The sequence below is a fragment of the Mustela nigripes genome, chromosome 9 (genome assembly GCF_022355385.1).
Source record: "Mustela nigripes isolate SB6536 chromosome 9, MUSNIG.SB6536, whole genome shotgun sequence".
Lineage (NCBI taxonomy): Eukaryota > Metazoa > Chordata > Mammalia > Carnivora > Mustelidae > Mustela > Mustela nigripes.
In genome coordinates this window covers 579306-590101 of record NC_081565.1, presented here as the reverse complement: position 1 = coordinate 590101, position 10796 = coordinate 579306, and the positions used below count along the sequence as shown (strand labels likewise).

General features: G+C 62.4%; 2 protein-coding genes across 2 annotated transcripts in view; both read left to right on the top strand.

The window, feature by feature from the left end:
• The window catches only part of NELFB (negative elongation factor complex member B), a 15643-nt gene extending 12953 nt beyond the window's left edge, over positions 1–2690 (top strand). Inside the window, exons 11-13 of the mRNA XM_059410204.1 lie at positions 1291–1432; positions 1589–1697; positions 1797–2690. Of these exons, the coding sequence (XP_059266187.1) occupies positions 1291–1432; positions 1589–1697; positions 1797–1994 (449 nt within the window). The 3' untranslated portion in view covers positions 1995–2690. The remainder of the gene's footprint in view (positions 1–1290; positions 1433–1588; positions 1698–1796) is intronic.
• A 1417-nt stretch (positions 2691–4107) lies between these two features.
• TOR4A (torsin family 4 member A) lies at positions 4108–9398 on the top strand. The gene is made up of 2 exons (XM_059410203.1): positions 4108–4364; positions 5109–9398. Exon 2 carries the CDS (start codon positions 5146–5148, stop codon positions 6412–6414), a length of 1269 nt encoding a protein of 422 aa, XP_059266186.1. The 5' UTR covers positions 4108–4364; positions 5109–5145; the 3' UTR covers positions 6415–9398.
• Positions 9399–10796: the final 1398 nt, after the last annotated feature.

Sequence of the window (10796 nt, the reverse complement as noted above, 5' to 3'; positions counted from 1 at the left end):
AGAGAGCCTGATGTGGGGCTCAATCCCAGGACCCCGAGATCATGACCCGAGCCGAAGGCAGCGGCTTAACCCACTGAGCCACCCAGGCGCCCCTTATTGTGAGAATTTTTTTTTTTTAAAGATTTTATTTATTTGTCAGAGAGAGCGAGCGAGAGCGAGCACAGGCAGACAGAATGGCAGGCAGAGGCAGAGGGAGAAGCAGGCTCCCTGCTAAGCAAGGAGCCCGATGTGGGACTCGATCCCAGGACGCTGGGATCATGACCTGAGCTGAAGGCAGCTGCTTAACCAACTGAGCCACCCAGGCGTCCCTATTGTGAGAATTTTTGATGAAATCACAGAGCACCACACGGTGGAGCCCAGGGCCTGCCGCCTGCCTGCATGGGGGCCGTGGAGGCGGTCTGGACGTGAACCCAGACTCGGCATCGCAGCAGCTGTGAGGGACCTAGCAGGTGTCTCTACAGAAGACGGGTGCTGTCAGAAACCATGATGCCACCGTGGCCACACGTGGGGCCAGGTCTTGGCACTGCGCGCAATTGCCCGGCCGCCCCGTGGTGTTCTTCTGTGGGTAGTTTGCGCCAATCGGGAAGTGTATCACTTCTAGCTCTCGTGTTTCCTTGTTACCTCTAGGGTTTCCCACCATCTGTAGGCTTCTGTGGGATTTGTTGGGACTTGGTGGGCAGTGTCCCCTGTTGTGACTGTGGACCTGCCTGGGTGTCCTGTCCACTCAGATGTGGGGCAGGAGCCCACCCCGGCTGTGTCTGGCCGCACCTGGGTCCACTCACGCTTTGGGTGCCGCTGGCGTCGCTCCGTCAGCCCTGAGGGCCCTGGCGGTGGTACATACAGCACTTGTGTTTGTGTGCGCGTCCCCCTGTGGCCTGCCCTCCTGCTGGGGCTCTGACCCTCGGCTGTGCGCGTAGGCGTTCTTGTCTCTGCTTGTCATTGAGGCTCCCTGGTAGTCACTTCCGCTGTTTCTTTTAAGTTCTGGAGTTGGTGGCTTCGAAGCATGAAGTCACTTTCCGGTGTCGTCTCTCTCTCAGAACCAGCCGTCAGGTCAAGCTCGTGGGCTGGGCCGTGGCGCTTGGCCAAGGGTCACAGCCACTGGAGATGGGCTCTCCTGCCCTGCCTGGCCCGGTCCTCACACCGTAGTCTGCTTCACCACCTACGCCAGGGCCCCTGTCCGCCCCCTGCCCCGTCCACCTGGCCTGTGCGGGTCCCTGGTTCTGGCTTGCAGGCACACTCCAGGGGCAGGGCTGACAGGGCGGGCGGGGCTGACCTGGGCTGTGCTTGCAGTGGAGACCTTCGGTGACCTGGCCTTTGGTGACATCTTCCTGCACCTGCTCACGGGGAACCTGGCGCTACTGGCGGACGAGTTCGCCCTGGAGGACTTCTGCAGGAGGCTCTTTGACGGCTTTTTCCTCACAGCCTCGCCCAGGTGCCCGCTCCGGCCCCTGTCCCCTGTCCGCAGTGCCCCTACCTGGGGTGGTGGTGGGCGCGGCTCAGCTGCAGGGGCGGGGCGTGTCGCCCAGCTGGGGGGGGGGGGGGGGGGCGCGGTGGGCTCTGGGTCACCGCAGCGCGGCCCCTCCCCCAGGAAGGAGAGCGTGCAGCGGCACGTGCTGCGGCTCCTCCTCCACCTGCACCACCGGGTGGCGCCGTCCACGCTGGACGCCTTGCACAAGGCGCTGGAGCCCACAGGCCAGGTGCGTGCCCCGGCCCTCTCCTTGCGTGCATGTACCCCACGTGGAGGTGTCCCGAGTGCCTCTGGGGCCTGCCCTACAGCCACACGCTTTCCCCCACAGAGCGGAGAGGCGGTGAAGGAGCTTTACTCCCAGCTCGGAGAGAGGCTAGAGCAGCTGGAGCACCGGAAGCCCAGCCCGGCCCAGGCCACGGAGACGCAGGCGCTGGAGCTGCCCCTCCCGGCTGTGTCCACTCCCACTGGGCTGGGAGGCTTCCCGGGGGCCACTCAGGACCGGGCCGGGCCCCTGGTGGGTCTGTGACGTTGGCTGGCCAGTAGGCATTCCCCTGGACTTGGAGTGTTGGGACCCTGTCTCTCCTGAAGGCAGAAGGGCTGCTCGTGGGCTGGGCTGGCTGGAGCCGGGCACTCTCCGCCCCGGACGGCCTGTGCGGGGCAGCCTGGTGCTGGGCCTCAGCTCCACCCTGACCTGGATCCTGGGGCCCGCGTTTGCTCCTTGGAGGCCCTTGGCTGCTTCCCTGGAGGACCGCGCTGGGTGTGATGGACCCAGCTGGCTCCTCGAAGTCACTCCCAGGCTGTGGGGAGTTTCCGGCCTGTTCCTGCCTCATGGTGTGAGTTTCCGCTTCTGTAGGGAAGACAGACTGGCTGCAGTTGTTATTAGGAAAAAGCTACCTTTTTTCCACGGGAGAGGGCAGGGGGACCCAAGCCTGAGGGAAGGGGCGGGCCCAGCTCCGTGGGCCCAGATCAGCCAGTGCTCTGCTGGGTGCGGGCATCTGCCGATGGGATCGTCTGCTCTGGGAGCGCCCGAGTGTTTCACGGGACAGTGTGGCCGGTCCACGGCTCCACAGGGAAGCGGCCGGCAGCACCCTGTGTCGCTGAGGAACAGCTGCCTCAGTTTACCCCGGAGCGGTGAGCTCCTTGCTCAGCCGCACCATCTTGGTCATGTGCAAGCTGTTGCGCACTGTGAGCCTTAACGTATGTAAATAAAAGGTGTTTGGGTAAACCCAGTGGTTGAGCTGTTGGTGGGCACACCCGAGCGTTGGACGTGGGGCAGGTGGGTGGGCACCTTAAGGGCATGTCTGCCTCTGTAGGCCACGGTTTGGATGCCCGCGCCTGTCCCTGGGAGGAGGGACATCCTTAGGCAGGACAGGTGTGTGGGTGGAGGTGGTGGGGGATGGTCCTCTTGCATTTGCTTCCGTTTTCCCTAGAAAGCAGAGAGCCAGGCAGGCCCTCACCCGGCCACACCTGTGCTAGGATCATGGGACATGGGCAGGGCCTGGATAATGTCCTTCGCCCCTGGTCCCAGGAAGCCTGACAGCACCAACGTCTGTGTGGTGGGTTAGGTGCCCAAGGCCCCAAGCACGCGCCCCTATGCAGAAGAGGGGCGGCAGTCCTGGGGAGCCAGGCCCCACAGCTGGAGAGGAGGATGTGGAGAAGCTGTGCTTCCTCCGTGCGGTGACCCTGCCCGAGGGCACTGAACCGATGGGCAAACAGGAACTCCCATATTTCGGACAGAATGAGAGCTCCCAAGCCCCAAGAGCCACGTTTCCCCGATGCTGGTCACAGGGGAGCCGGGAGCGGGGGAGGGGGGCAGCTGCAGGGGCAGTGTGCTGGGCAGGGAGCCCGTGTGGGCAAAGGGAGGCTGAGGACAGATCGGGGGGCTATTGGCATGAGGTTGGGGGCCACAGCGGGCCAGCCAAGGGGCGCTGGACTGCCGGTGTCAGAGGGACACAGGGCCAGACTAGCCTGGGCTCACTATGGCTTGCTGAGCTCACTCTTCGGGAGGGCCAAGGTGCAGTGCCGCCCTTGGTCAGAATGGGAAGAGCAGGAGGTCACTCGGGAAGGCCCATCTGTGCAGGGCTGGGAGTAGGGCTGGGCAGGGACACAGGAGCCCCCACCTGCCTTAGGTTTTTCTGAATTTGCTCCCTGACCAGGATGCTGACCTATGCCCGCGGGTGTTCCCCCAGCTCTAGAATTTCTGTCCCAGTGTGCTCGACCGTCCTTGGGGTGGGAGGGCTGGGGGGGGGGGGGGGGGCAGAAGGGAAAGGGAGGCCCTGGAAGAGGGGGAGGGGCGGCCGGAGAGGGAATGGAGCTCTACTCTGGGAGCCCCCAGGTTGGGGCCGGGGAGGGGAAGAAAGAGGGACTGGGGAGACCCCACTAGGCACGTGGTCCCCTCTGCTCTTGCTCGGCTGCCCTCCCCGTGTGGGGTCAGGCGCAGGAGATGTCCCCGGGGAAGGAAGAGTTCTGTGGAGGACAGGCTGACACGCAAGGGGCTGTGGGACCCCCAGAGCAGGGCTGCTCCCTTAGCCTTAGCGGGAGACACGGACCAGCCAGGAGGGCCGCGGCCGGAGGGACCTGGGCCAGCCCGCCAGACCGCCCCCCCTGGCGCCTCCCTCCGGCCCACGCCCCGCCCTCCTGCCACGCCCCGGACTCACTTCCTTTCCGACGAGCCACGGAAACCTCCCCGGGCTTCCTCCCCTCCCGCTCCCCAGGGACTCGCAGGTGCCGCTGCCCCTCCAGGCCCGAGCAGGCCGGGCCAGACCCCTGACCCCTCTGGAACCGTCCCCAGGACCCTGGTGTTTTCTGTGTCCTGAGCTGCAGCCCCGGCATCTGGCCTGGGCAGGGGGCTGCCCTTGGGCTGGGGGCCAGCAGGAGCTTCACCTGACAGCGGCAGGTATGGGGCGGGTGGGGGCCAGGGAGACTGTCCCGCCTGTCTTCAGCTCCGTCTCCGGCGGCTCTTGCTCCGCTTCTCTGCGTCTTTTTGTCCATCTTCCCACGCCACCCCACCGCACCCCACTAGTCTGGGGGGGGGGGTCCCTGCTGGCCGTTCCATCAGTGTGCACTGGAGGGATGTTGGGAGGTTCCCAGTTTGGGGGAGTGAGGCCTGGGCCCGTTCTCAACAGAAGTTCCGGCCAGATCCCCCCTCCCCCTTCAAGCGTTTTTTAGTGTGTGTGGGAGGTCTCCGGACTCTAGGGGCGCTTGGGCCTCTGCTTCTCTTGGTTCCCACTTGGGATTCGGAGGGCCCCTGGCGCCTGGCAGTCGGACCCGTGGGCGGGCAGCGGGGTCTCGCCTTGACCCTTCTTCACCCTAATCGGCGCCTAGTTGGCACCGACTTCTCCTCCAGGAAGCCGGCTGGCTTCCCGATAAGCGGCGCCCTCCCCCCTCCGCCACTTCCTCAAGGCCAGCGGCTGTTTATGGGAGGACCCGAGAGATTTGCATTGGGGCCCCGCCGGGGAGCCGCTTCCTGGTCAGCGGGGCCAGACCCAGGCTCTGGCGAGGCCGGCACCGGGACCACCCCCCATGACCCCCGACCCCGCCGAGCTCCCTGGGGACCTCCCAGAGGGGTGAGGTCATTCTGGGGAAGGGTCCCAGTTGGCCGGGCTGAAGTCTGGAGACCCTCTCCATCTTCCTGTTGCAGGGAGGGCGACCTGCATGCCGAGCGCCGCCTCTGCACCATGGACGGCGTCCAGGCCAGTCTGGAGCCTGCGGCCGCGGGCCCCAGCATCCCCGGCCCGAGCGTGATCGCGCCGCTGCGCGCCGTGGTCCGCCTGCGTCGCCGCGTGTGCCTCCTGCGCAAGCGGCGCCTCCTGCCGCCGGGCGCAGGGCCGGCCTCCGGGGCTGGAGCGGCCAGAGCCGGCTGCAGCTCAGGGGCGCCGCGCGCCGACCGGGACCGGCCGCAGGTCTTCACCTTCGACGGCCCGGCCGAGCTGCCGTCCAGGACGCCGCGCAAGAGGCGCCGGCGCAGCCGCGTGGTGCTCTACCCGGAGCCCTCGCGCAAGTGCCGGCCTCACGCCGAGCGCCGGAGCCGCGCGCAGCGCTGCCTGGTGTTGCTGGTGGCCGTCGTGGGCTTCCAGGTGCTCAACGCCATCGAGAACCTGGACGATAACGCGCAGCGCTACGACCTCGACGGGCTGGAGAAGGCGCTGCAGCGCGCCGTGTTCGGGCAGCCGGCCGCCGTGGGGCGCATCGTGGCGCTGCTGCGGGACTACCTGGCCACGCACGTGCACAGCCGCCCGCTGCTTCTGGCGCTGCACGGGCCCAGCGGCGTGGGCAAGAGCCACGTGGGCCGCCTGCTGGCGCGCCACTTCCGCGCGGTCCTCGAGGACGGCGCGCTGGTGCTGCAGTACCACGCGCGGCACCACTGCCCCGAGCCGCGGGCGGCGCAGGCCTGCCGCGAGCAGCTGGCCGGGCTGGTGGCCGACGTGGTGGCGCGGGCTGAGGTGGAGGAGAAGACCCCGCTAGTGGTGCTGGACGAGGCCGAGCTGCTGCCGCGGGCGCTGCTGGACGAGCTGCGGAGCCTCCTGCAGCCGCAGCGGGCCCACCACTTCCACAACGCGGTTTACGTGCTCCTCAGCAGCGCGGGCGGCGCGGACATCACGCGCTTCGTGCTGCGCAACGCGTCGGCTGCGCGGGCCCGGCGCCCCGACGGGGACCCGGACAGGGCGGCCGCGCTGCGCGCCGAGGAGGAGCTGCGCGCGGGCCTGCGGGCGCTCCTGGTCCGCGAGCACCCGCTGTGGCAGGCCGCGGCCATCGTGCCCTTCCTGCTGCTGGACAAGCAGGACGTGGTCAGCTGCTTCCGCGAGGAGATGGCCGCGGAGGGCTTCTTCCCGGAGCAGGCCCGCGCCGAGCTCCTGGCGGCGCAGCTCAGCTACTACCGCGTCGCTGGCCGTGAGTTCGCCGTCACCGGCTGCAAGCAGGTGGTGGCCAAGGTCAATCTCTTGTAGCACAGCCTTAGCAGGACATGGCGGTCGCCAGTGGGCCGGCGGGACTCTTGGGTTGGGGGCGGCAGTAGGAGGGAGGGGACCCTGCGGATTTGCCCGAGGCCTCGAATGAATCTGTCTGCAGCCCCCACTGCCCTCCCCCAAGCTGCTTTCACCCTGGGACCTAGGGAGGCTGGCGGGGCTGGGGCAGCTCTGTGCCGGCCACTTCCAATAACAGTTCCCCCTGAGCCCCCAGTGTGCCACCTCCTGGTTCTTAATTCAGTCCCCATTTCTGAGCACCTGCCCTGTGCCCCTCGCAGCAGGCATCCCGGCAGGCGAGCGTTCCCATCTCCTTGCTCCAGAGGAGGGCTGGCCTCGGAGAAAGTGCGTGGCTCCCAGGGAGGGTCTGTAGCTGGTCCCCTGCAGCTGGCCGTGACTTCAGCTCTGCGGGAGGCCTGCAGCCGCCGTCACACACGCTCGTGCACACTCCCGTCCAGCCCTTGCACACCTGCTCACCCCGTGGGCCCCGAAGTCCTGGATGCTCCTCACGATGCCGCCCTGGGTTTGTCCCGGATTCCAGGGCCCAGGAGCTGCTGGGAAGACGGGATGTGTGGGGGTTTCCTCGCGAAGAGCTCACCCAGTGGAATCCGCAGGACGCTCTGGACGGCGGGGAGAACTCTCTCAGGGTGACAGGGGCGCTGCCCCGGTCACCACCTTGCTCCAGGACGCCGAGCTGGGACGGGCCTTAGGGTAGAGATCACGCAGGCCCACCGCAGAGCTTTCAGGCTTTCAGGCGCTGCGGGCTCCTTTTGCGCGTTTCTCCCGGAGGGCGGTGGTCGCGTTGAAGCACCCCCGCCCCCGGTATCGCAGCCTCAGCCCTGGGGTGGCCTCAGTGCTGCCGCCTGGTGGCCGCGCGTGTCGGCGGGGGCCGCGGGGTCTGGGGGCGGCGGAGCGGGGACCCGGGGAGCAGAGGCGAAGCTCCAGCTGGCCGGGCGCAGGGCTGTGCGCGCCACCCCCCGCGTCAGAGCTCAGCACACCCCCGGGGCCCGCAGACCCGGGCACCAGCACAGGCCGCTCCGGAGGCTCCCGCCGTGGGGAGAAGCCCCCGCCCAGTCCCAGGTCGCGGGTTCTCTCCCAGCGCGGTTGTCTGTGGCCCTGGGCGGAGGTCAGCCCATAGGACAGGGAAGCTGCTGGGCCGGACCGGCGGCCAGGGGGACCCAAGTGGCAAGGGCGGACGGCTCTGGGCTGGTCCGGAGAAGTTTTGCGAACTCCTGGGGCCGGGCATGGGTGCAGGGGGAGGGGACGTGCAGGCGACATTTGGAAGCTTTTCCCCCCACCGGGTGGGGGGAGGCGTGGCCAGGTCTGTCCACCCCGCAGCACTTGCCGGCCGCTGGGGAAAGGAGCCGGTGTCCAGTTCCAAGGCTCCTGGGCCTGCCCCTGCATCCGGGTGAGGGACACAGGCACATGGTCCTCCGGGCTTACACTTCTTGTGGGACTTTGTCTTTGTCTTTTATGCTTTTCTATATCTTGCTGTATTTTTAGTTTTTGGTAGTGGATCCCCTCAGGGCCCCGTCTGTCTCCTTAATCAGCTGGCAGGTATACCCCGGAGAGAGGACTCACAGCCCCGCTTGGGCTGGGAACCCAGGGGCGCCGGAGTGAGGGCCGCGCTGCTCTCTCCACCCTCAGAGCCGTCTCAGCGGACACTCCCCTCTGCCCTTTCATCCACCCCCTTGTCAGACATTATATGTAATTTTTAAATTTTATTTTATTGATGTATTTATAAACTAGTTCCCTCTTTTTCCCGGGCTCTGTAATTCCCATTCTGCTAGAAACCAGCTTCTCGGGTTCTCTCTGTGCCGGTGGGACGGTTTCCCAGCCGTGGGTCAGTTCATGTTCCCTGGGCTGGGACCGCTGGTAGGACTCGATGCTTGAAGACTTACTTGGCTCTTGTTGGGCTTTTTCCCTTAGAACTTGATTTTATTAAAAAAAAAATAATAATAATTTTTTTTTCTTTTTAAGCAGGCTTCCTACCCAACTCAGGGCTTGAACTCATGATCCTGAGATCAAGACCTGACTGAGATCAGGAGTCTGAGTCACCCAGGTGCCCATGATTTTGTCAAATTCTTTGGAAAACCTTTTCGGATTTTCACGGGAATCAGGCTCATCCGCAGGTTGGCGTGGGGCGTGTGATGCTGTCACCCTGCCATGCGGCTGACAGGCCTGATTCGCGTATTAAAACTCACGTGTGTAATGTTCCGCCAACAGATCTGGCTCACATTTATGAATTTATTCCTAAAAACCATAGGTTTGGCTGGCATTGTAAAGGGTTAATTCTCCCAAGCGAGCACCGGGCCGCGCAGGAAGCAGGGCTCGTCCAGACGGCGCCCCCCCCCCCCCCACACATCACGGCCTGCGTCCGCATCCCTGAACTGCCACTGGTCTGGGTTATTTTCATGCTGTAGCTTTCCTGTTTGCTTCATTAAAAAACAAACAGAAACAGAACAGCTTGATAGAAGTAGCGTTCATATGACACAAAATTGACCCATTCAAGTGGGTGATTTAATGATTTTTAGTAAATTTGCAGAGTTGTGCAGATAATGCCACAAGTTAGGCTTAGGGTCTTTCCGCGACCTCAGAGAGCCCAACCTGCTTATTCTCCATGAACACCTGTTTCCGCCCCTTCCTCAGAAAACCGCTCATTCTGTCTCCTGAGGTCTGCCTTTTCTACAAGGCGTTTCCTATATGTGGACTGTGTTTAGCTTTTGGTGCCTGGCTTCTTTCCCTTAGCATATGGCTTTTGAAGTTCACCCAAGCCATAGGGCTTGGCTTCCCGGGTGCTCTCCTTTCTGCCGCTGACCAGTGTGCCGTCGTGTGGACCAGACATTCTGTGCGCACTTGGACCGCTTGCACTTGTTGGAGATTAGGCATAAGTCGTGCAAGGAACTCTTGCCCCAAATTTCTTTGTACATACATTTTCCTTTATCGTGAATAAATACCAAAGAGTAGAATTGCTGAGTCACATGAACATTTTGTGCGATTTCTTAAAGAAACGGCCAAGCTGCTTTCCAATGGGATTACGCCATTTTGCACTCCAGCAGCAGTGTGTGGGGATCATGGCTTCTTCACATGCTCTCCGACACTTGTTACTGACGGTCTCTTACGTGACAGCCATGGGTGTCATATTGGTTTAACATTGGTTTGACGTGGGTGGTTTCCGTCTGTGTTTTCCTAGTACCTGACGGTCTTGAGCCCGTGTGCTGCTCAGACATTCACGGTCCTTGGGTCGTTTCGCTGATTGTTGACTGGTGGTAGGTCTCTATATATCCCGGCCGTACGTGTTTGATATGATGTATGTTGCATATGTTTTCTTCCAGGCTACGGGTTGTTCTTAATTTTCATAATTAAAAATGCGTTTTGAAGTGCAAAGGTGTTTAATTTTAATGAAGTCAAATGTACCCTTTTTTTTTCTTTTATGGATCACGACTTAAATGTTTCTAAGAACTCCTTGCTTACTCCCAGACCATAAAGACTTTCCCCCGTGCTTTATTCTAAATGGTTTTAAAGTTTTAACTCTTACATTTAGGTCTATGGACCATTTGGAACCAATTTTTATACATGGTGTGACATGAAGGTCGAAATCAATCTTACTCTGTGTCAGTGAAAGGTCTGTCCTTTCTCCATTAAATTGCCTAGACGCCGGCGGCAGTTAGGGCCCACCAGAGCAGAGCGTCCACAGGAGGTCCCCACACGGGAGGGCAAGCCGTGGGGAAGGGCCGGCTGGGGCTCAGGCCTGAGCCGGTGGAGAATGGAGCTGCAGTCCTGCGCTTCAGTCTTTTCCACATTTTGAATCAGGCCCACCCAGGTCAGCCCAGATTGTTCCTTTATGTATAGTCGGTTGATTACGGACTTGAATCTCCTCTACGGAATGCCTTCCCAGCAACACCCAGATTAGGTTTCCAGTGAGCGAGTGACGGAGCCGCCGCGGACGCGGACGACTGCCCTGGACGGCCTTTGTCAGCAATTCAGCGGCCACGAAGACGAGGGTTTGTTTCTGGACTCGGTTACGTTCTCTTTCCCGGTGTCCGTGCTCCTGCCGGGATCACGTTCTTTTGATTTCTGTAGCTTTATAGTTAGTTTTGAAATTGGAAAGTGTGAGTCATTCAACCTTGTTCTTCGTTCTCAGTATCGTTCTGGTTGTTCTGGGTCCTTTGCCTTTCTGTGTACATTTTAAGATCAGATTGGCGATTTCTACGAAGAGAACAGCAGCAGCCCTAACAAAAACCCGATTTCTGTGCGTAGATAAAGATGGCGTTGGCTCCAGGGGTGTCTGGGGGGCTCGGTGGGTTGAGCCTCTGCCTTCGGCTCAGGTCATGATCTCAGGGTCCTGGGATCGAGTCCTGCATCAG

Excerpts from the sequence above, each read along its gene's own strand:
- TOR4A (XM_059410203.1), top strand. The coding sequence starts at position 5,146 with ATGGACGGCGTCCAGGCCAGTCTGGAGCCTGCGGCCGCGGGCCCCAGC.